This window comes from Callorhinus ursinus, unplaced genomic scaffold (assembly GCF_003265705.2).
Source record: "Callorhinus ursinus isolate GAN/ISIS: 27379988/994484 unplaced genomic scaffold, GSC_fseal_2.0 scaffold1, whole genome shotgun sequence".
Taxonomy (NCBI): domain Eukaryota; kingdom Metazoa; phylum Chordata; class Mammalia; order Carnivora; family Otariidae; genus Callorhinus; species Callorhinus ursinus.
The window spans coordinates 56,725,451-56,747,919 of record NW_027397063.1 but is presented as its reverse complement, the minus strand read 5'-3'; the positions used below and the strand labels follow the sequence as shown (position 1 = coordinate 56,747,919).

The 22,469-nt window shown below is 41.5% G+C and overlaps 2 protein-coding genes across 2 annotated transcripts in view; both read left to right on the top strand.

The window, feature by feature from the left end:
- Positions 1 to 8,727, top strand: part of RABL3 (RAB, member of RAS oncogene family like 3) — a 35,186-nt gene extending 26,459 nt beyond the window's left edge. The window contains exons 7-8 of the mRNA XM_025874938.2: positions 813 to 851; positions 1,413 to 8,727. Of these exons, the coding sequence (XP_025730723.1) occupies positions 813 to 851; positions 1,413 to 1,478 (105 nt within the window). The 3' untranslated portion in view covers positions 1,479 to 8,727. The remainder of the gene's footprint in view (positions 1 to 812; positions 852 to 1,412) is intronic.
- A 774-nt stretch (positions 8,728 to 9,501) lies between these two features.
- Positions 9,502 to 22,469, top strand: part of HGD (homogentisate 1,2-dioxygenase) — a 42,008-nt gene continuing 29,040 nt past the window's right edge. Inside the window, exons 1-4 of the mRNA XM_025868859.2 lie at positions 9,502 to 9,653; positions 15,021 to 15,092; positions 15,912 to 16,000; positions 19,768 to 19,873. Of these exons, the coding sequence (XP_025724644.1) occupies positions 9,639 to 9,653; positions 15,021 to 15,092; positions 15,912 to 16,000; positions 19,768 to 19,873 (282 nt within the window). The 5' untranslated portion in view covers positions 9,502 to 9,638. The remainder of the gene's footprint in view (positions 9,654 to 15,020; positions 15,093 to 15,911; positions 16,001 to 19,767; positions 19,874 to 22,469) is intronic.

The following is a 22,469-nucleotide window of genomic DNA, read 5'->3' as shown; positions in this document are numbered from 1 at the left end:
GAGCAGACTCGATCTCACCACCCTATGATCATGACCTGAGCCAAAACCAAGAGTCAGACGCTTAACCACCTGAGTCACCCAGGTACCCCTCATTGTTTTTTAAAATTATTTTCTATCATCTGAATTTTAAACTCTAAACCCATTTAAACTCATTATATTAGGGCATATATTTTGAAAGCTTTTGCAATAGTAGTGATGGATTTGTGCATATACATCCACTGCTTTACCTCGTTTCTCCTGCTGACCAAATACAAACAGTTCTGAAACTACTGAATTAAGGGTGCAGAGTCAGTCCATGGAAAGAAGCTCACTGAATGCTTTTAGTCTTCATTGAGGACCTACCGAATTTATCACTGTGTTTACCCCAGGGATGTGGCAGTTCACTACATTACAGAGACTCCTTTGTAAGGTATAGCTGTACCATTGTAGTAGTAAAAGGGATCTGCTTTTATGGATTCTATTTTGTATGTTTGGGCTGACTGCTAGGAAACTTTGAGCCAGATTTGCTTCCGAACACTGGGAACTGCATGAGTTACTATGTCGTTCTCTGATTATTTAGTCATTTTTGTGTGTTCACTTATTTTTTGATCTATTATTAGTGCTTTGGGGAATGAGGCAAGCTTTTATGGAAATATACCCACAATCCTGATCTTATTAGCACTAGATGTAACTCATTGTACTAAATGTCCATAACTATTGAAAAGACTCTTAATTTGGATAGATACCTTTTAGTCCCATTAGTGGCAACTGCAGTGAACCACTTTTCCAAGGATGTTTGCTAAGCCCTTAAAATCTTTATTTGTTTCTCACAGGTCATAGAGAAGAGATACTTTCTAAGAGAAGGTAATCAGGTCTGTATCTATTCTTGATAAAGTGGGTTTTTAAATTTGGAGAGGGGTGGTTTCCAAGTTTACTTTCAGAAGTGGTTAAAAAAAAAAAAAGGTAGGGGGAAATCTTTTGTAGGCACAAGCATTTTCTTCTGTCCTGCTTGACACAAAAGGAAAAAAATCAGATCAAAGGAAAATAAGGTTCTAAGAAACAAAAAGAGTGCTGGAATAAGGTTATATTATAAAAGAATAAATGGAAATCATTTGCTTAAGACTCCAGAAGTATATATGCAGAACCCATCATGATGCAGGCAATTCAGATAAAAGTGCAATTGGTGGATGTTCTGAGAGTCACCTTCATCTTCCCTGATGTAGATGACACTATCACCAATTTGTTGGCAAACAGTTTTCCATTTTGGTAGAATGTATTTTATTATTTGATCCGAGTAAAACCTCAGAGAGATGGTTCTTTAAGGAACCACGGGCCGACATAGAGACACAGAAAATAAGGGAGAAATGGTAAAGGCTATTAGCATTTGAACTCTGCGTGCTGAGACTTAACGTGATTCTCTTTGTTGCCTACAGATTCCAGGCTTTCCTGATCGGAAGAGGTTTGGGGGAGGAACATTAAAGAGCCTTCATTATGACTGAATTACACTCATCGTCTGGAAGAGTGAGCTAGTGGTGGCGTTGTGCACAGCTTCCTTCTTGCCGTGTTGACTATTAATGTTTCAGCCTTTTCGCAGAATCATCTTAAAATGCCAGCCTCCAGCCTCACCCTTTAATGGAAAGCTGAAAGGAAGTGACTGTGTGGGAGAGCCAAACTTTGTCCCAAGTCCTCTCTGTTCCTCACCTTTCTGTCCGTTTATAGATTATGTAAAAGCCTTGTGGAAATATGAGACGTTGTCAAAAGGATGCAGTAAATGAGGAGACAGAGTGCTGCGGAGAAAATTTACTCTTCCCAGAACTGGAAGGTTTTTATGGGTCTGTAATTGTCCCACACTCCTTGCTGGAGGCTTAATTAAGTACTTCAAAATGTATCTGTGTTGTATTACCTTCTTGAGGGGAAAGGTTATGTTAGCCAGCCCTGGGTCGTGCGCCCCAAACAGTCTCTGTCATTTTCAAAGAAGCAAAAGGGTATTATTTCATTGTGTCCCCTCTCATCACACACAAGGATGCCTAAGAATAGCAGCCCTCGTCTCCCTCTCCTCTCCTTTGCAAGAGGTTCAGTGGCTAGAAGAGGCGGACTCCTAGCTGGAGTTAAATATAAATAGATTAATAATACATAGAGAACAGTGGTACCAGAAAAGAAGACTTCTCCGAGAAATGGAGAGCTCACTAAATCCTTCACTCCAAGTTCCAGATGTCTGCACTGTCTTACTGTTTTTTATTTGGAAATAGGTAGGGTGAAATCTCAGACCTTCACAAGGGCAGCAAGAGAGATTTATAGCCTCTTGGGTTTCTGTGTTTTTTAAGGAAAAGTCAGCTCCTGAAATGTCTCCTAACTGTAGTCAGTAAACTAAGAATATTATTCTCTGTGTCAACAATGTATTTATGGAGAGGAGTAAAAATAAGTTCCACAGCAACACATTTACATGAATTATGGACTAGGATTCTTAGATTTCATAATCCAACATTTTTGAGGGTGGTGGTGTATGTGTGCGTATGCATAATTGTTCATCGTTACTTTTTTTACCCATCTTTTCTGCTTGTTTAATTCTCTCTGCCCTGGTTCTTCTTTAATATAGAGACCTCGTTTCCAAAAACTGCAATTTGCTGCCTTAGTCAACACCCATTTTCCTGCTCTGGCTCTGCGGCAGGTCTTTGCACTGCTGATTTTGTTCCATATTAAAAAAAACTAATAAGCACACAATTTCAGCTTCTCATTTTAAAACTAGGCAAAAAAAACATTAAATTCGCTTTCTCTTCCATCTTAATTACATTTCAGAAGTACTTTGGAAATCAAGGTATGCTAAAAGAGGATCTTAGAATAAGAATGTTAGCCAGTGCTTTTAGAAAGGCAGTTGGAGGAAATTGGAAAAGGATTTTTAAAGCACTTTTCATCAGCTAGAATATTCTCCAGTCTTTCTTCCCATCCTCAGCCACAAGACTTAGCCCTGATTCCTTTTTTCACACAAAGGAGAGCTATGCAAATCAGGCTCTGTATGTGGGGGTTTGGCACAAGCCTGTTGTGACAGAGGCTGTGCAGGTAGGAAGCAGAAAGCAAATGCATACACAAAGACCTGAACCAACTAAAGCTCTTTGTATTCCTCTTTTAAAAAATAAGTTCAAAAAAATTATACTTACATTATGAAAAAATAAAATACAACAATACAAAAGCAAAAATTAATATATAACCCTTTCCTTCTCTCCCGCTTTCTTCCTTTTTCTTGCCCTTAATTAAAAAAAATCTATCTCAATTTCTTTATTTTCTCTCTCATTAAAAAATAAAAGTAACCCATCATGATGGCTTCAGGGTCAGCCTTGAAAACTTAACAGTACTCCTCAACTCCGTTTCTTCTTGCTGTCAGGCTTGACTCCCTGAATTATAGTTTTCTGAGAAAAAAATGATTTTTTAATCTAAGGTAAATTTGCTGCAAGTATTAGTAGCAGCAAAACAAGGCTGTTTGCCAAAATGAATGTTGTTATGTTATTAGCCAAAGTTCTTCAAAAAGCATAATTTTTGCTAAGATTTCCTGAGACCTGCTCATCAAAATTGCTTTTGGATAATGAACAAATGTAAATATTGAAATACTTCCTGAAAAGTGTTAATTAAATCTTTAATTTTCTTGATGGAACAAGTGACTGGCAATAGAGAAAGATTTTTTTCCTGTTGTGATTCACATGTCTAACCAATGTTGTTATTTATGGTGGAGGCATCCAGACGTGAAGGCATACGGTCACTCGTCTGTCCCTCAGAGGGTGGTAGGGCCCTTCGTTGGAATCCAACTAAAGATTTGGATTGGCCTCTCCACGTCTGTGCTCTGAAAAGAATTGCTGCTCCCAAAGGGGTCGATCCATATCAGCTTTATCTTGGGTTCTCAGAAGTCCCTAAACTTGAGGCATCTATGGCGGACTCCAAGTGCCTTGACACTGCCGTTTATCTGTCCGTTCTGAAAATGGACTATGTGGAACTGATGTGCTGGGCCATCAGACTGAGATGAAGAGCTCCTAATTGCTGCCATGACCAGAGCTTTTGAGTGGCCATTTCAACAGTGTATGCCGGAGCAGCCAGCCTAGGGAGGACCTTCTATGGGTTTTTAATAAATGTTGGTTTAATTGAAATTTTTAAAGCACAGGGTAGCATCTATTTTAAGAAGTTTGAAGGTCTAACAGGATGTCTGCATTGATTTAATATCTGTTAAAATTCAAAGGAGGATACTGTTTGGGGAGAAGGAGGAGAAGGAAATAAAAAATTCATTCCTCTGTAGTCCCCAAACTGAGTTAAATCACTGTGGTAGGAGAGGAAATGTTCCAGGTGATCTAGCCCTGAGAGAACCCTGAGCCTCTCAAATATTCCCTGGTATGTTTGCCTGAGGCAAAACCGGAGCAGGAGCCTACTGAAAGGGGTCTGATTTTCAGTTACTATTAGCACCTCCATGTAAAGACTCAGAGCAATGGCTTTTAAACTCAAATGTGCATAAAAATCCGCAGAAGTTTTTAAAATGCAAATCTTGGGATTTCATCTGCCCCCCACTTGCCCAATTCTGTGTACATAGGATAGGGCCAGGATTTTGTATTTTTAACAGGCAAAACAGGTGATTCTGATGCAAATAGTCCAGGATCCACACTTTGGGACAGATAATAAACTCATATCGCAAAGCAGAGAATATATGGAATGTAGACTCTCTACTTAATGGCACCTTTACAGCTCATCAGAATTCACCTTGGGCCTCCTTTCCGTGATCTCACCTTAATGAACTGAACCATTCATCTCTTTCAAGGTTATACATGCCACAGCAATCATGAAATGATTGTCACATCCTCTATGGGCAAGACAGGAAATGTTTGTTTTTGATGTACTGCTACCATTTTTATTACTACCATGTTCTACATTCCAAGTGTATCTATTTCTAATAAGATGCCTTGCCATCTTATCCACGGTCCTGTCTTGTACCACATTTGTTTTCTCAGCTGGCTAATCACTAAGCCTTACCAAGGCCACCAGTAAGTACCGGGCAAAGACAAAACCCCTGAACTCCCAACAAAGATGTAAAACCTTGCTCAGTCCCGTCAGGTATATCTATCAGTTCCATCTGTTTCTTGGAGACCCTCTAACTATAACTCCTCTAAGGCCATCCTGGAGTGATTGCTCTGCAGGCCTGTCACACTCCTTCGCATTGCCCTGTAACAATCCCCAGCTCCCAGGATGTAATGTTTTCCACTTTCTTGGTGTGGATCAGTGGTCATCCAACTGGGATGGGTACAAATATCCCCTCCAAGAGGTACATAGGCACAGATAGTTTTAGGGGAATCATTTTCCAGGTCATCAATCTGCATATGTACGTTAACGTTGATCAGCTTGTGAACACAGCCAGATACCAGTTACTTCCCACCTGTGTGTGCTTTCACAATTGGCCTTTTCCCACAACAGAAAAGAAACCTCTTACTTACGGAAGAATATGGTATATTGCCCCAGGATGTAAATGTCTTAGGATGCCAACAAATGGACAATTCTAAATATTAGTTTTATTTAAGGATTTTGTTCCACTCACAATTATTTAAAAAAAAAAAAAATGCAGACCTCTCAAGGAAGAGTTCCTGAGAACAAACCAAAGAGAGTTTTGGTAAGAAATATCCAAGGCTGCGGCACATTCTTTCATGGCAGGGCTTCTTGCTTGGTTTATCAAACTATCGAAATAACATTTTTGTGACAAATAATTATACAGGCAAAGGAGTATAAAACATATTTATTGTCCCAACCCTTTCTGAGTGAGTTAGAAAAGGTACATCTAAATGAAAGGGTAACATTTAATTAAAGTCAATGATTCCAATAGCTGGGTAACCAAGCCTCTTCCAATCAGGTTTCCAATTACTTCCTTGCAACAAAATTAAAGAAGAACCCAACTCAGTTGTTGACAGGTCATTAAAAATGATGTTTAATAATAGATCACTATCTGATTTTTGATATTTAATTTAGAAGAAGTGATATTGTAACAAAATTCCTCCCATTCATATCTACTTACGTATGACAAATTTTCTTAACACATCTGTAAAACCAAAAAATAAGATTAAATGATGCTGAAACCTGTTTATTCCAGAAATAAGAATTACAAATAAGAATTAGTAATTCATGGGTATATGAACTAAGGGGAGAGACATCACCTTATTAAAAGAAGCATTTCCAGAAAAAATTTACCTTTTATATTTATTATTTATCAAAATATGTAATATGTATGGGTTACCGTCCTAGAGAAGAATCTTCCAGGCTCCTGGCTGGAGGGTAAAACACTTCCTGATAGCATTCTCTGGAAGTGCAGTGAAAGAAGGAGTCTGGAGCTTTCATCATCACTTCTTACACTTGGTTTTGGACCTACTCTCCACTCCCTGGTGCTTGTGAGTCTGGAACGTCTCTGATTTTTCTTCTGGAGCTTCTGTAGAGTGTAAATCTAATTTTACTAGAATCTGGGAGAAGCAGATACCTGTTGTCTCCAATTCCTGGTCCTTTTCAAATTCTCCACCTCATATGTTCCCTTAATCGGTTCACTGAATCTATCCTCCTCTGCCTGGTTTTTAGCATCTTTGTTCTTGTTGCTTATGACTTTGATACTGTGACTCTGTTCTGGCTCAGGATATGTTTGCCTTGTCCCTACCCAACCTGCTCTCTCCGCTGGGTGTCCTTTTGAATGCTAAAAACCACACCCTGCCCAGAAGGCACCCCTCCTCCCCTGCTCCAGATGTCTGCCAAAACTCTCCCCTTCCCAGTCTTCCCTCACTAGACGCCTCCATTCTGCCCTAAACACAGTTCTTAACTGCACTGCCCTTCCTCTTCTCTGTGTTTGCACACGCTCTTTCCTCTGCTCATGCCCTATGCAACTCATTCCGTGAGACTTGGGTCAGGTATCATCTCCTTTGGGAAGCCTTCCCTGCCCTCCTATTCAGGACTAGGTGCCCCTCAATCCCTCCAGTAGCACCCGTGCCCTTCCCTGTCACAGCAGGCATGGTTTCTCCGCTGTGATGGCCTGTTCATTTCAGTCTTCTCCAGTATGCTGCTCTAGCAGAGAACAGGACTGAGTTAGTCATCTTTGTATCCCCTACATCTCACAGGATCTGGCACATAGCAGGTCCTCAAAAATCGTAAAATAAAGCAATGAATGTGTGATTACGGTAACTAAAATGGAAAGCCATCAGACATAGAATCAGATAGTTCCTGAGTTTTATTTATTCTCATATCTCCTGTATGTATATAGCACAGTGTGTGGCACATAGTAGTTACACAAAGCAAATACTTGTTTTATTGCATCACAATTATAAAAACAGAAAAAGGAAATACAGTTAAGCCAGTTAGGAGAAATCCATAAAGTTTGGTGCTAGGTTATTCAATTTTCAAGCCCCTCAAAGTAATTTTCATGCAGTCAGGGATCTGTGACCACATTCTTACTCTTTCAAAAATCTCCCACACCTTAGGAAAGAGCTTAAACACTCCTTAAATCTGCCTTCACAACTGATTCAGTGGAAAGAACTTAGGAAGTTTATGGAAAAATAAAGCAGTAAAGCTTCTCCCTTGTCTTTTATTGACTCCGATTCATTTCTTTTTTTCCCTTAACCACCAAAGACGAACTTGCAGGATCGATAGATTTAAGACCCAAAGAACTCATAAACTCAGATGGAAGAAATATTTTTTCTTGAATTCATTTTTGATTTTGAGTCTGCATACTGCAGGAATAACAAAAACAGCCTCAGGGAAACTGGGGCCTCCCCCAACACATACCATTTCCTCCCAGGTGTGAATATAAATTCCGGGGAAACTTGCATAGTACCACAAAGTCATCTGTCTATGCTGACATCTGCTGAGATGTCCTATAACTGCCTGGAACTCGGGCATCAAGCCACCCTGTTTGCTACCAACCTGTCATTTGTTGCCTTAATCTGGCCGCCTCCTTGCTAACGCCTCATACACAGGCAAATCATTCTGCTGCTACCGTAGTATACTGGAGCCTGGGGACCTCTGGAGGTAACTTAGACCCATTTATATGGAGCAGAGGATCTAAACTGGTGGCCCATAACCTTTTCAAACCTGCATGCATGTTCTTGACATTATTGTACCCGTTATCTCCCACTGCCTAACAAACCACCCCAAAACTTAATAGCATAAAACACCGCATTCTGTTTGCTTACAATTCTATGAGTCAGCAATTTGGACTGGGCTTTGCTGGTGCCTCTCCTGCTGCTCTCACCGGGGATCATTCATGTGTCTGTCATTATCCAGCAGACGCATTGCCTCATTCACACGTCTGGCAGTTAGTGCTGGACTAATGCCCTAACCTCTCTTTGTGTGGTTTCTCATAGAGACTAACCCAGCTTCTAGGCATGGTAATCTCAAGTAGTAAGAAATGGACAAATCCCAAGGCACAAGCACTTTTCAAGCCCCTGCTTGTGTTGTGTTTGCTCTTAACCAATGTAAGATTCAAGGAAGCAAGAAAAAGACTACATCTTTTACTGGGAAGAGCAGCAACATCAACATTACAAAAGAGCAAGCATACAGGATGGGAGAAAATTGTGGACATCGTTGCAATCTACCACAACAGTTTTATCCATTCCTTCATTCCTTTGTTCTAGTTGCCAATGTTTAAAAATTGGAGCTTCATATAGAAGTCTTATCTTGAAAAACCACCTAGCCTACGTTTCCTGCCTGGTCTGTTGCATTTAAGTTTGTGATAATAAAGCCTAGTTTACAAGATTGTTTTTGTGAAATTAAATGAGATAATGTCTGTGGGAAAATCTGGCACAAACAGGCACTCGATATATGGTTTCTTCCTGAATACAATTAGCCAAGAAGTGGATGTCTGACCATGGCTAAGGAGAAGAGTCACGATGAAGCGCAAGGGAGTCAGAGAAACGGTGGCTGGAAAGTAATCTCTCAGTCTGTTTTTAGAAGGGTAAAGGTATTAGAAAACAAGATTCTTAAAGAATTTATAAAAACACTACATGTATTTAAGAAATGAAGAAGAACAGTAGTAAACATCTCAGTTTGCTTTAAGTGAAGTGTTTCAGGCTCAGAGAGCTCCCCGAGCTCATCCCTTAGAGGCACCTCTGGATGCCATCTCACCCCCGTTCCTGTTTCAAGCAGTTGTGTGTAAACACCTGTGTCCAAGCACAGTTCATTCTGTCACGCTCTGCAGAGAGTGAACACCCTGCCCTCTTCCTTCCAGGCCTGAGTCCGGACTGAGTGGGGAAGCCTCTGCCACACACAGCAGGTACTAACTACCACAGTTCCTTTCCTGGAGAGCTTTACATTCTCTGTCTTTAGTAAGAAGTCTCCTTCTTTTCACTGGAACACATAACTGGCTAATCTTTACCTCAGATGAAGAGAAGATAGGCCTCTGCAAACTCTTCCAAAACCAGCCAGGTTTAACAAAAACCAAAGGCAATTGTGTAAGCAGTTTGAAAATAAGCACGCTGGACTTTCTCCCTAGTTATCAGTTGGCCAATTCTTGTCACTAGTTTGAGCTGCCTGCTAACCAGTGAGCACAGTGAAGTGGTGGGAATAACATCCAGAGAGTGGGTTGAAGGAGCAGCAGAAGCATTTTGGCTTCATACCCTCTCTGAGCCTGCATTTCCTGAAGTCATCACACCTGCAGCAGAGGGAAAATGGCCGAGTTGAAGGTAAGAGACTCTCTGCCAAGTTTGCTGTGGCTTCTTCAGCCAGAACCTATGGAAGCTTCTGAGAATTCCAGAGTGTCAGAGTCAGAAAGGACTTACCGAGGTCCCGTTCCAAATCCCTGTGTTCAGAGACTTTGCCATGGTGTCCGCAGGCATGGCTGAGGCTTGGGCTGGGGGGTTGAGGGAGAGGTGATAAAGAAAAGAGATGAAGCCTTCATTGTCTATCTCTTGCCTTTGTTCGTTTGAAATATTGTCTTGGGAACCTGTAGACATCATAAGGGCTCCCCTCCACCATGGCCAGACACATTTCTCACTGTCTGCTTCCCAGCCCAACGCCCTGACATCTTCCCATTGCTGCAGCTTCCTGGACTGCCTCCAGCCAACCAATTATATTTGCTTCATCTATTCAGTTATTTTGAGGATCCACAATCGGCCCTTGGCCAGTAGAAGCCGTAGCACTTCGTCTAGGAAATAATTCCTTTTTATTATTTAATGTGCAATTGAAAAGTATGTGTGGGTTATGTGCTATTAATGAATTAACTCATATTGTAATCCTCAAAATAAATCTGGGATATAGGCACTCTTGTTTCTCTTTAACCAATAAGGGAAGGAAAGTTAGGAGAGATTAAGTGGCTTGCCCAAGGTCTCTGCTTATAGGTGATGGAGACCTGGATCAGAACCTGGTTTGTCTGAATCCAGATCCCAGGCTCCAAAAGGAGCCTTAGAGGCATTTAATGAACTGAAGGCCTTAAGTCCAGGTAAAGGGATTTTTTTTCCCAGTGTCTAAAACCATACCTAGCATCAGGGCTCAACACATGCATGTGGAACTGAATAGACCTGCCCAGAACTTTGACTCAAGCCAGGTGGGCCATACTGCAGATTTCTTTTAAGAGACAGAGTTTAAGCGCTTCGCTAATGCCCTTCAACTGATGCTGAGTTTGAAGAACCAAACATTTCCCTAGTTGATAGGGATCCTGAAAACACTCCACACTGAGGTAAATGAGCTTATCTTCATGCCTGACCAAGAGTTGGAAAGGCTGCAAAGGAATTCTCATTCTTTCATTCAGCAAATATTATGTGTTAGTACTGATGCCACAGATTAATATCAGAAAGGAACTGAGTCTGGACTAGTTAGGGTCAAGAGAAGCTTCTTGAAGGAGGCTGTTCCTGAGCTGAGTCTTAAGGGAAAAGTAGAAATTGGCCAAGTGAAAAGAGGTGGGGGCCAGAGGAAACAGTGAGTGCAAAGGCACGGCACATGCAGACAGCCCAGAATGTTCTGGGAGCCAAGACAGTTGCAGCTAAATCTGAGCTGCTATGGGGACAGCCAAGTTGAGATACCCAGGACATGGTGGGATGTATGGATCTGGATCTCAGGGGAGTGGGTAGGGTGGAGAGAATAGATATGGCAGCTTATCATATCAATGGTGGTAGCCGAAGTCTTGGAAGAAGGAGAGTGCATAAAAACTGTTCCCTGATGAAAACCCTATGGGGGAGTTCAGCAGGGGTTGGAAACATCCTTACCATTTATAAATAAATTATATCTAAAATCCTATCCTGCTGAAATTTTTAGCAACTTATTATGCACAGCACCAGCAGACCAATGTAAATTGCATGCTGGTCTTTGTTCTCAATTTCAAAGGCTTTCTTCCCTGCCTGCTGTCTAATCTCCACAAGCAAAGGTTAGCTCTAGAGATCAGGAATCCAAATACGGAGAGCCAGATTGCATCATTCTAATCAATAAACATTATATAAGTCAAAAAATATACTTCTCAGCTTTTATTTCTTCATTTTAATGGCTATATCAACACAAAGCCTCAAATGAAATCACATTTACATAAAAGCAGCACAACGGAGGGAAGAAAATTCAAAAGAAAATAATAAAATTAAATTTCAAATAGATCACCCCATGTTCTTATGTTGCTTCACTTCCACAAATCTTGATTTCCTCATTTCTAAAATGAAGAGGTGTTTAATATCCAGACTTTGCCCACCCCCACCCCGCCAAATATTTTGATTCACTAGGTCTGGGTCTGTGTTTATCAAATTTCTGGGGGTGATTCTATTAGCCAGAGATAGGACCCATTAATACTGTCATTTTATTCGTTTCCTGTTTCTGCTATAACAAATGACCACAAATTTAGTGGCTTTTTTAAAACAACACATACTTACTCTCTTATAGTTCTCAGTCCCTAACGGAGGCCCCTTCTCCATGTTGGAAATGCACCGCTCCAGCCTCCGCTCCCCTCATGGCACTGCCTTTTCCTCTCCTGTAGTCAGATCTCCATTTCCCTCTCCCTCCCTCTACTAAGGACACTTGTGACTATGTCTAGGGTGCACCCAAATAATCCAGGGTAACTCGTCTCAAGATTCTTACTTCACCCACATCTGCAAAGTCTCTTTGAGTATATAAAGTAACGCACATGTCCCAGGGATTCCGACATAAATATCTTTGAGGGTCCTGATTCAGCCTACCACAATAACCTGCAAGTTCCCAACAACCTCTGTTCTCTGTTCCCAACACCGTTCATTAGAAATATTGGACTCTTTCTACAGGAACAAGGTAGCTCTAACTGCATCTCCACCCTGACTTCTCTCTCTTTCCTTTACGCCCAGTGCAAGGCAGTGAGGTGCACCATCTGCTCATCCCATCAGGGTGTTACCCAGAATCAGAGTCGGGAGAGAGAACCTCATAAGCCTACTCTGGCACACAGAGAACATCCTGGGGACCAGATGAGGATTTAAAAAGCGGTATACTAGGCGGCTGTCAGAACACCGATGGCACTGAAGTTACATGGAGCCCTGTGATTTGTCCTTTCATTTAGAAAAGATTCAGATCATTCTCTTGGGAAAAAAGTGAAATCAGGGGCAACTGGGTGGCTCAGTCGGTTAAGCGTCTGCTTTCGGCTCAGGTCACGATCCCAGAGTCCTGGGATCGAGCCCCACGATGGGCTCCTTGCTCAGCAGGGAGCCTGCTTCTCCCTCTGCCTCTGCCTGCCACTCTGCATACTTGTGCTCTCTCTATCTCTCTGTCAAATAAATAAATAAAATCTTTAAAAAAAAAAAGTGAAATCATATTTTTATGTTGGATCCATTTATTCAGAAACCTGGACTGAAGGAAACATACAAACTCACTTGCTTAATGTTAGATTTTCTTTTCTTCTTGCATAAGGTGTATTTGTACATAGTCACTGAACCAGCTGGAGTTGAACGCTTGGGTTTTCCCAGCTGATACAAGCAGAGTCCAGATTCTGCCCTTGGTCTCAGCACCTTGGGAAAGCAGCTGCAGAATACTGCTTCCTCAAAGCAGATGCCTTCAGCAGTAAGGGACATGGCATTTGAAAGCTCTAATAAACTCATCTGTAATTCTCTCCGAGGATTAGGAAAACCGACTGACTGGAGAGTGAGTCAGCATTTTCCACCTCCTCTTCAGCCAATGCACCAAAGCTAAGCTGCAGAAACCGGCTCAGAACTCACACCTCTCTCGGAGCTGGGTGGCTCCCTTCCAAACTACCAGCTGTTCTTTCTCCTTTCTTTTCTATTTTTTAAAGCAGTCAGAAGCAAATGCTTCAGAACTACATATACTAAGTGTCTTTTCCCTTGTTCCAAAAATATATATAACCCTGGACTCTGTTCTGAGACTAGCAGTTACGAAGAATGGGGAAGGTTAATAAGTAAACCCACCCATGCCTGGAGAGGATTCGGCGGGATTCCTCAGCACTCAAACCTCCCTGCCTCTCTTGTGGAGAGAAACAATGCGGCAGTTGAACAGAGCAAAGGCGCTGTAATGCTCAGTGGCTTCAGTCACAGATTGGTCTAAAATTCCATTACACAGAATTGAAGAAAATTTGGGGTCATTACCATTTCTCAGCAGTTCAAATTCAATCCCGCTGACGGTGAGCGTGAGGTCCATTCTGAAAGAAGAAAACTGTATTCAGTTGGAGAGCCTGAATGCGGCACGCTCTGCCATTTCCCAAAGAAATCAGCCCAAACCTTATGTTACTGCTGTTAACCTATCCGTGTATAATATAACTTATTGTTTTTCGGGCTGACAGGTTTTCAAATATACAAAAATAAAATTGTGTCTGGAGGCAAAAGGAATAATTTCACTTCCATGGCTTTCTAGGTCATAACTTTTCACATTTGATATTCCTTCCAAATATAGCAGTTAACAGCCCGATCATTGCTTACACATCCGGGCATATTGCATTTAGCTGATCCTTCTCCATGCTCCTGAGAACTCTGGAGGGCTTACCCTACACCCACTTACATCCTTCTTATATCTCTTAAAGACATGTGCTCAGATGGTGGCATTTCACTCACTGAACAAGGCTATACTTTCATTATCCTAGGCTACAATTAAGTAGGTTTATTAGGAACAACTCTGGGAAGAAAATGGCCATTTTTTTATATTTAAGTTAAAGAAAAGTGGATTCTAACCCCACTTTTAGCAGCATACATACACTCAGAATAGGCTCTAGGTGAAAGGCTAAGTCAAACAACAGCTATCTCTTGAGTACCTTCTGGTAAACCAGGCACAGGGCACATTCAGGTAAACAAGACTGCTCTAGTCACAGGTTCCATGGGGCTTATCAACTAGCAGAGAAGCCAGACAGTGAACAAGAACTCATAGATGTGTTAAGTGTCGTAAGAGTAAATTCAGGGGCTCCCATACTTTGCTTTGTTGAGAAAGTCCCTAACTTTTTTCCCACTGGGTATAGAGTAAAAAAGCTGACCATCAAGTAGACGCCATTGTACCATTGTGGACAGACTCTGGTCTGGCACTTCTGCTGAAAGCCTCTCATATCTTCAAACTTCATTTTCATGTATCCACAAAATAGAAACATATACACAAGTCTTCCATAGGTGAACCAGATAATAAAGGTTTGCTGTAGATTGGATCCACATGCCTCTTTATGGCTGCTTGTATCAGAGTATGAGGGGAATGGAGCTCCATACTCAGGGAGGTTGCCATCCAGGCCCAGCAAGATCCCACAATCTGGAGTTGAGGGGATGCCTGAGTTATCTCCCTTCTCCAGAACTCCCTGGTGGAAAAAAGAATTAAAGAACCTGTTCTTGGAGTGGGATCATTAAGAACAAGCCCATAAATCAACTAAGCACAGCTAAGGGTGGAGAGTCTATGCAATATCCATCAGTCTTCTTGCAATTAATTGGTAGTCTTTAAAATTCACACAGAGCATATTTCCTTTCCTGAATGGCCCATATGCTGAGACAAAGCAAACATATTATATATGGAACATCATACACAAACACATGTCCATATAGAAATTCTTACTTTCATTAGACTATCAATGTTGTGAAATGTTCTTTTAACCTTGTTAATGATAGTCTTTGTGTCTTTGTCACTGGCAGTACATTCTTGGATTTGGGAACGAATGTGCCTCAGAAGACCCTCGCTGCCCGGGTGCCCTGCCAGAAGGACAGGTATGAATGAATAGAATATTAGCTCAGAGAGCTCTGAATTGTAGGAATGAATAAGCAGCCCTCAGGCCAAAATGCCCCTATCCAACATTGTTCCTGGGAATTGTCTAGGAGTTTCACAAATCTTTAAGACAATTAGGTTACAGAAAAATGACAATACAAAGATTAAAGTGGGATGGTATTTACCTATGGGAAAGCACCCAATCTGAAATAGTAAGACTAACTATAGGACTTTCAGGAGGATCCCCTAGGCTCAAGGTTAAGAGGACTTCCTTGTAGTCCCCTTGAACAGCCTAAGATATGACAGTGAAAAGAAAATAACCAGTCCTAAAAATGTATCCACAAAGATATTTATACTAGTGTTGGTTACAACAGCAAAAATATGGCAAACAAAAATTTTTTTCAAAAATTTTGAAGAATATTTTATGGCATGAAAAAATGCTCAGGATATAGTGTTTCCTCTAAAAAAAAAAAATCGTGACCATTATAGGACTACACATATCATCCATCACTGTATCCCCGTTTTGAAGGATAAGAATGGAAGGAAATACACCAGTATGTCAACACTGGGTTATTTCTGGATGGTGAGATAATGGGTTATATTTTATAAATGTTCTACATTATGCATGTATTGCTTTTCTAATCAGGGGGAAAGTCACCTAAACAGTTGCTGCAAAAAGTATGTATGGGTAGGGGATGGTCATGTGCACTGTCCCAGAGCATCCCCAACCAGGACAGAATTCCTCCACTGAATTGCTTGTTGGGAAGGTTGGGATGGTTTTTGGATTGAAGTGATGTTGTTTATTGCCTCCTTTGTTTTAGAACAATCCTCAAGTCTGCCCTTACAATCTGTATGCTGAGCAGCTCTCAGGATCGGCATTCACTTGTCCACGGAGCATAAATAAAAGAAGGTACTGGATTAGATTAATTCTGACCTGCAGACTGTAGGATTTATGACTAGTACTTAGTGCTGGCTCATACACTGGGCCATAGCCTTCCACAGCTGCCCAAGATTCTGCTTTTCACAGGCTGTGTTCTGGGTGATATCAGGGGATGGGCCTCATCTCCACCTAAGATCAAGTGCCTGATAGAAGAAAGTGAGAGGGCGGCGGCACAACGTCCAGAAAACACACATGTCCAGCTCCATTTAAAAATTCTTACCTGTATTCAGAAGGAAATGTTCCCAATAAACTGGCCTTCCCCTAAGGGTTGTCCAGTTGAGTTTTCAATTTTGGTTTACTTGTTTTTTTTTCTAAATAATGGTTAACTCAGAATTACAGATGATTCAGTATCTCTTATTTAGAAGATAGAAGTATTATGAAGTATTATGTTCTTGGATATTGGATAACTAAGCTTGGGCAGTTGAAAGGTCATGTATCATGGCCCCTTGTGGTTTGAATTAATAAGGTTTTACTCTTTGGAATTTGCCTTTGCTGGAGACCAAGCACATTCATTAGCACAATGGGTCATGTTCCATGTTTGCTCTAATCCCACAAGCCAGGTCAATGAACTCACTCCCTTGATTGACTCCCATGGGGCAAGTTGAACGCAATAGATGTGTGGTTTGGGGAGACAGTAAGTGCTGTGGCTTAATCGAGTAGTGTCAAATTATGGGAATATCAGGCTAGGGCCTCTGTGAGGAGGGCTGCTTCTGATATTGGAAATCTGGGAGGAGGGCAGTTGGTTTGGTACTGCGTAGTGGGAGGGACTGGGTTTACCTCCACAGACTCCTCCTGAGAAGCAAATGAAATAGCAAGTACAACAGCACAATGGACCACACAAATGACAGGTTGTTCTCTTTGGTGGTTAATTAGGCCCACTCTGGAGTGAGGTCCCCTGAGTTTAAATCCTGCCTCCTTCTCTTTTTAGCTGTGTGACCTCGGGCAAGTCTCTACCCTCTCAGAGCCTCTGGTTCCTCATTTGTAAAAGAGATAATGATAGTACCTATTTCATAGTTGTGGTGAGGATTAAAGGAAAGAATGCCTATAAAGTACTTAGCACATTGCCTGGCACACGGTGAGTGCTCAATGAACATTAATTTTTCCAACCATCATTCCTGTCACCATAGCAGAGTTTCTCCTTCCAGTACCGGGTATGCCTAGGAGGCTGTCAGAGAGCTGAGTGTGAGCTATGGCAACTGCTATGCGACCATGTCCATATCAATAGTGCTTCTCTCTTGATAGCTATGTGCATGGAGAGAAGAGATAGTTTCTCATACTTGCCAAAAATCAGGGGTTAATTCTATTGCTATTTAATCACCTCTCTTTGCTATCCCAAACAGTCAAGGTAAGGTAAGCACACTGACAATTCCTGTCCATTCTAATTTATGACAACCTAGCCTCCATGACTATGTTCTTGACTTTATGGCCCATTCGCTAATGGGACACCTTGACTCCAGATTCTGCTGCCTACCCCCATTATTCAGCGATATCTTCAGCCAGCAGGAGCTTAGCTCTGTTCCAGGAGGCTGAAAAGGAGCTGTTGGCATTTCATTAAGAAGTTGGCATGATTCCTTGAATCAGAATTAAATCTCTGACCAGGGCAATGTAGTGCTGCCTGGGGAGTTTTATAAACAGCTAAAAAATAAGGGACACTAGGCATGGCTCACCCATCTGTTTAGAACTCTCCAAAGGTATCCACAATAATTTTGTGAAAATGTTCCAAATCCCAAGTGGAAAGAAAGAACCAGTTCCATCCATAGGTGAGCAAGCCTGGGATTCTTAGAGTGAGTCACTGCTCCTTTAAACCACAGAGTGGAGGGCTCTCACAAAACTATCAGAGATTATACCTGCTAAGTGTTAATTTTTATCAGATTAGTTAGCTGATCCCTTTGGTACTGAGAGGGGGAAAAGCAAGACAGAGAATGTGGAAAATTTGGACCATCATAAAAACCCAGACGATTAGGGATAGACAGACAATCCAATTCATATCTAGGAAGTGAGCACCTACTGTGTGTGAGACATTCTAGATACATAAGCTGAATCCTTGCAACAATCCTAGGAGATAAGGATGAGAAACAGGATCAGGTAATTTTTGTAACTTGCCCAGGATCACAGTTTCTTCTAAGATACCCATAGGTGCCCTTAACGCCAGACACTACTGGAAACTGCAGAGGCTTAGTTTATTCATAGCCTGGAGCCCAGGGTCTGAGGTCATACCATTTAGAAGTAGAGGAATCAAATGGACACTGGATAAATCTAGCCCTCTTATCTCCCAAATGGTTCAGTGTGGGGCCAGGCACACTCCACCCCTTAAAGTAGACTGACCTAGGGCTTAAGGGGCCATAGCCTGTTCAAGCAGGTCTGGTCTTCCATTGTCAGAGGTAGTGCTCCTTGTCATTCTGTACCCTGCCAGAGTGATGACCTCTAAAAGGACATGGGTCCCACTTAGTGAGTTTCAGAGTCCCTCTCAACTTCCAGATAGTTCTCCTGGTGTCCTTCAGGACTTCTGCATCAGAGTTTTCTTCTCTTCCTGAAGCCTGAGGTCTGGGTCCTGGCAGGCAGATCTTTGTCTCAGGCCTTGACATATGCAGATAATAAAACTTGAAAAGGAAGAAAAGAAGGAAGGAAGGAAGGAAGGAAGGAAGGAAGGAAGGAAGGATGGAAGGAAGGAAGGAGGGAAGGAAGGGAGGGAGGGAGGGAGGGAGGGAGAAAGGAAGGATGGGAGGGGAAAAAAAGAAAACAAAGTTACAAATGTACTTACTATAAGAATATATGGACCGATTTTACAATGTTGGAGTACAGAGTGTTAATTTCCTAAACCTCTTACAAATTAATCTCAAAAAAATAAATAACCCAGTAGAAAAATGGTAAAGGATTTATACAAGTAATTCATAGCAAAATTACAAAGGACCAACAACCATACAGATCCTCGACCTTACTCATAATAAAGGAAATACAAAATAAAAATGAGATACTATTTTTTACCTATAAGGTCAAAATTATTTTTAATAATACCCCATATTTGTGAAGACATGAGCCATCAGTCACGCTCACTCCTTATTGTTGTGAGAATAAAGTGGTACAATGATTTGGCAATTTTGTTTATATAGGCACTGGTGATATCTGAGAGAATACACAAGAACATTGTTAAGCTCTGATGCTTCTGGTACTTGGCCCTGAAGAAATTGGAAGACAAATTGGAGGACCCATTTACCCTTAGGGACTTTTGAATTACTTAAATTATTGCTACCAATAGCATGTATTACTTTTATAATTTTTTAAAAAAATGTATTTCAAAAATAACAAAGTAACTACCCATGTTCTCTCAATCTATGTAAGATTCGTTGTCCTCACCTTCCAGAGTAAGAATTAGTATCTGATGACGTATACACATTAATGTTTTTCTATGGATTTTCCTGTACAGCTATCCCTCAAGGTACTTTTCCCCTTCCTTTATAGTTGTCACTGGGAATGAAAATTCTTCATTTTTTGTCAGTATGGGAACCACCAAGAGCCAGAGCCTCAATTTGGAGAGTGATGGATAGAGTGGAAAGGTGGGAAAAGGCCAGGGCCATGGGTAGCGGTGGCTATTAAGAAGTGATGCTGTGTCATTGTTTCTCACATTAAAGCCCACAGATCGTTGTTGACTTGAGCATCTTCCTGATGGTACTTCCTGAGCAGTCTGCATATCCCTCATAACACCACCCTAAGGCTTATGTGTCCTTGTTTTCCCCCAGTTGGCTTTATAGGATTCTACCTTCAGTTTCTCATAAGCCCTTTGAATCCATCGACCAAGGCCATGTCACTCACAGCTGGGATGAAGTTGACCCCGACCCTAACCAGGTAAACTGGTCTTGTGCATTGGAGCACACCATGTATCCAAAGCCTTGACTCTAAATATTTAAGTCAAACCTGAGTCTTTGAGAAATTAGACATTTTTAAAAAAATAAATGCTAAAGTATGTCTGTTATTTTGCTCATCCTGGGGTGGGAGTTTTGGAATTGACTGTTCACGCACACGAGTGAGTGTGTGTGTATTCATATACTCTGCTTTCGGTAATGAGACAGATCCAATACTATAGTGGACAGAGCTCTGTTTTTGTTCCTTACCTTTGAGAACTCTAGTGTATTCCCTTTGTCTCTTAGCTTAGGTACATGCCACGGATAACAGATATAATGCAGGAAGTAAAACAGACCTGGGTCTGCATCCTTGCTCCTCCACTTACCCATTGGGTCTTTGAGCCATGGTGTTTCACCTGTACCCTGGGGTAATTACATCTGCCATGCAGTGCTGTTGTGAAGAGTACATGGAAGAACAGGTGTGAACATGCTTCACAGTGTCTGGCACATGAGAGGCAAGACCCAGGACCCTGATACAGCCATGTTGATATACTCACTTAAGGCAACAGTCTAATATCAAGTATAAAATCTTGAATTTTATATTCAGATCAATGTGTTTTTTTGTTTTATATTATTTTTTTTTATTCTGAGGTCCCTATCTGCCAAATTGACAGAAAACAACTTCATTTCAGTCTTCCCTGGGAATCGCTGGCTTTAAACAATGCCAAAGTAGGAGTAGGGGTTGGGCCATGCTGGTTGGTCCTCCCTCATTGGGTAATGTTGAGATGCCCACTGTTCTGCTACCATCGTGCAGAGGCTTGGGCAGGGAATCATCTGTCAGTCCACTTCTGGTTTCGTTGTCCTGGGTATGCCACACAACTCTTCCCTCCTTCTCGGAGTTGCTGGTTGTAGGTTCAAGAGTCTTCTTTGTATTTAAAGTCCACACAGATCCATCAGCCAATTCATCTCTCTCTCTCTCTCTCTCATTCTCTCCTTCCCACAGCCCAAGGAAATCTGATGCCTCTCCTTCGTTTACCAAGACATTATGTCTATACCTACAACTCCCCTTCCCCTAAATGCTTAGATTTTTTGCAGAACAAAAGCCAGAATAATCATAGTCACTTTTGGTTTCCTGCTCTGCTCCATCTCTTCTAATTACAGAAATCTCAGAGAACGGATTACCTGCTTAAATGCTACTTAACTCCTCTCCAGCAGGGACAGAAGGGAGGGCTTCAGAGTGAAAAACAAAATTTGAGTTAACAACTTAAAATGTTAGCCATCTCACAGCCATTTTGAAAACAGGATATATCATCTAAATGACTGCCCCTTAAACTTATGTGAAGTTTAATGCATGAAGCAAACATCCTCCCCATTCACCACTGGCCTATTTTTGCCTCTCAGCACAGGTCAATTCCTGCTCCAGCCCCCAACCCTGCAGGCACCATGCCCTACCAAGACCCAAAGCCAGGTCCTGCCCCTTTCCACTTCCTCCAGTCAGAGCTCTTGTGCAGATCACAATTTGCACAACCAACCTGGGGACCCTGTCTTCACCTCATCCTTGAGTCTCACCTGGTTCCCTAAACCAGGCCCATCTGACCACTTTCTCCCCCACCCTTAGGTTAAGAATGCATCTGGCAGACCATCCTCATTTAACCACCTAGTTCCCCACCCAGCTCCTAAAGGGCCATAAATCATTCTAGCCAAAGTCATTGCTCATTCTCTGGGAATCTGCTGGATTCCTCAATGGGTTATATCTCAAATTTGCTAATTTCTCTCTTAGAGTTACAATGGTCGTGCTTGTTTGTTTTTGACCAATAAAGAGACCTGATGGCTTAATAATGAGACTCTATCTTCTATTAGAAAATATAAAGGATGGATGCCTTTACTTTGACAGAATTCCTGGTCAGGCTAAATAAATTAAGCATTTAATAAATACTAATTTTGGAAGGTTGAGAGGGTATTTGAGCCACAAGAATTTTCCCTATTCTTTTCTTCAGGCAGCATAAGGTAATACCCAATTAAATTTCTGATAGTTCTCTCAAGTGGAGCCAAATCTCATATTATACAAAGGAACAGGGTGGTTGTAGAATCATCAAGTAAGACAAAAATTAAGTACAAACAAAATTATCTCTGAAAAATCCCTTGAATCACCCACAAATTATAGGATACATGGTTTTGTGTATGCCACCCTGTATGGTAATTCTTATGTACACTGATTTTGAGAACAACTACACTGAATTGAGCTAGACTAAAAGAAAGATTACAGGGAAAGGCCATACGCAAATGTTTGGGAATTCAAATCATGGGGCCTTTATTTTTCTTTTTAAAGATTTTATTCATTCATTTGACAGAGAGAGAGCACAAGCAGAGTGAACAGCAAACAGAGGGAAAGGGAGAAGCGGGCTCCCTGCTGAGCAAGGAGCCGGATGCGGGGCTTGATGAGGGGCTCAATGAGAGACTTGATCCCACGACCCTGGGATCATGACCTGAGCCAAAGGCAGATGCTTAACCAACTGACCCACCCAGGTACTCCTCATGGGGCCTTTAGGATAGCTATCAAATAACTAGTGGTCAATAAGGCAGAGTGGGAAATTTCAGTG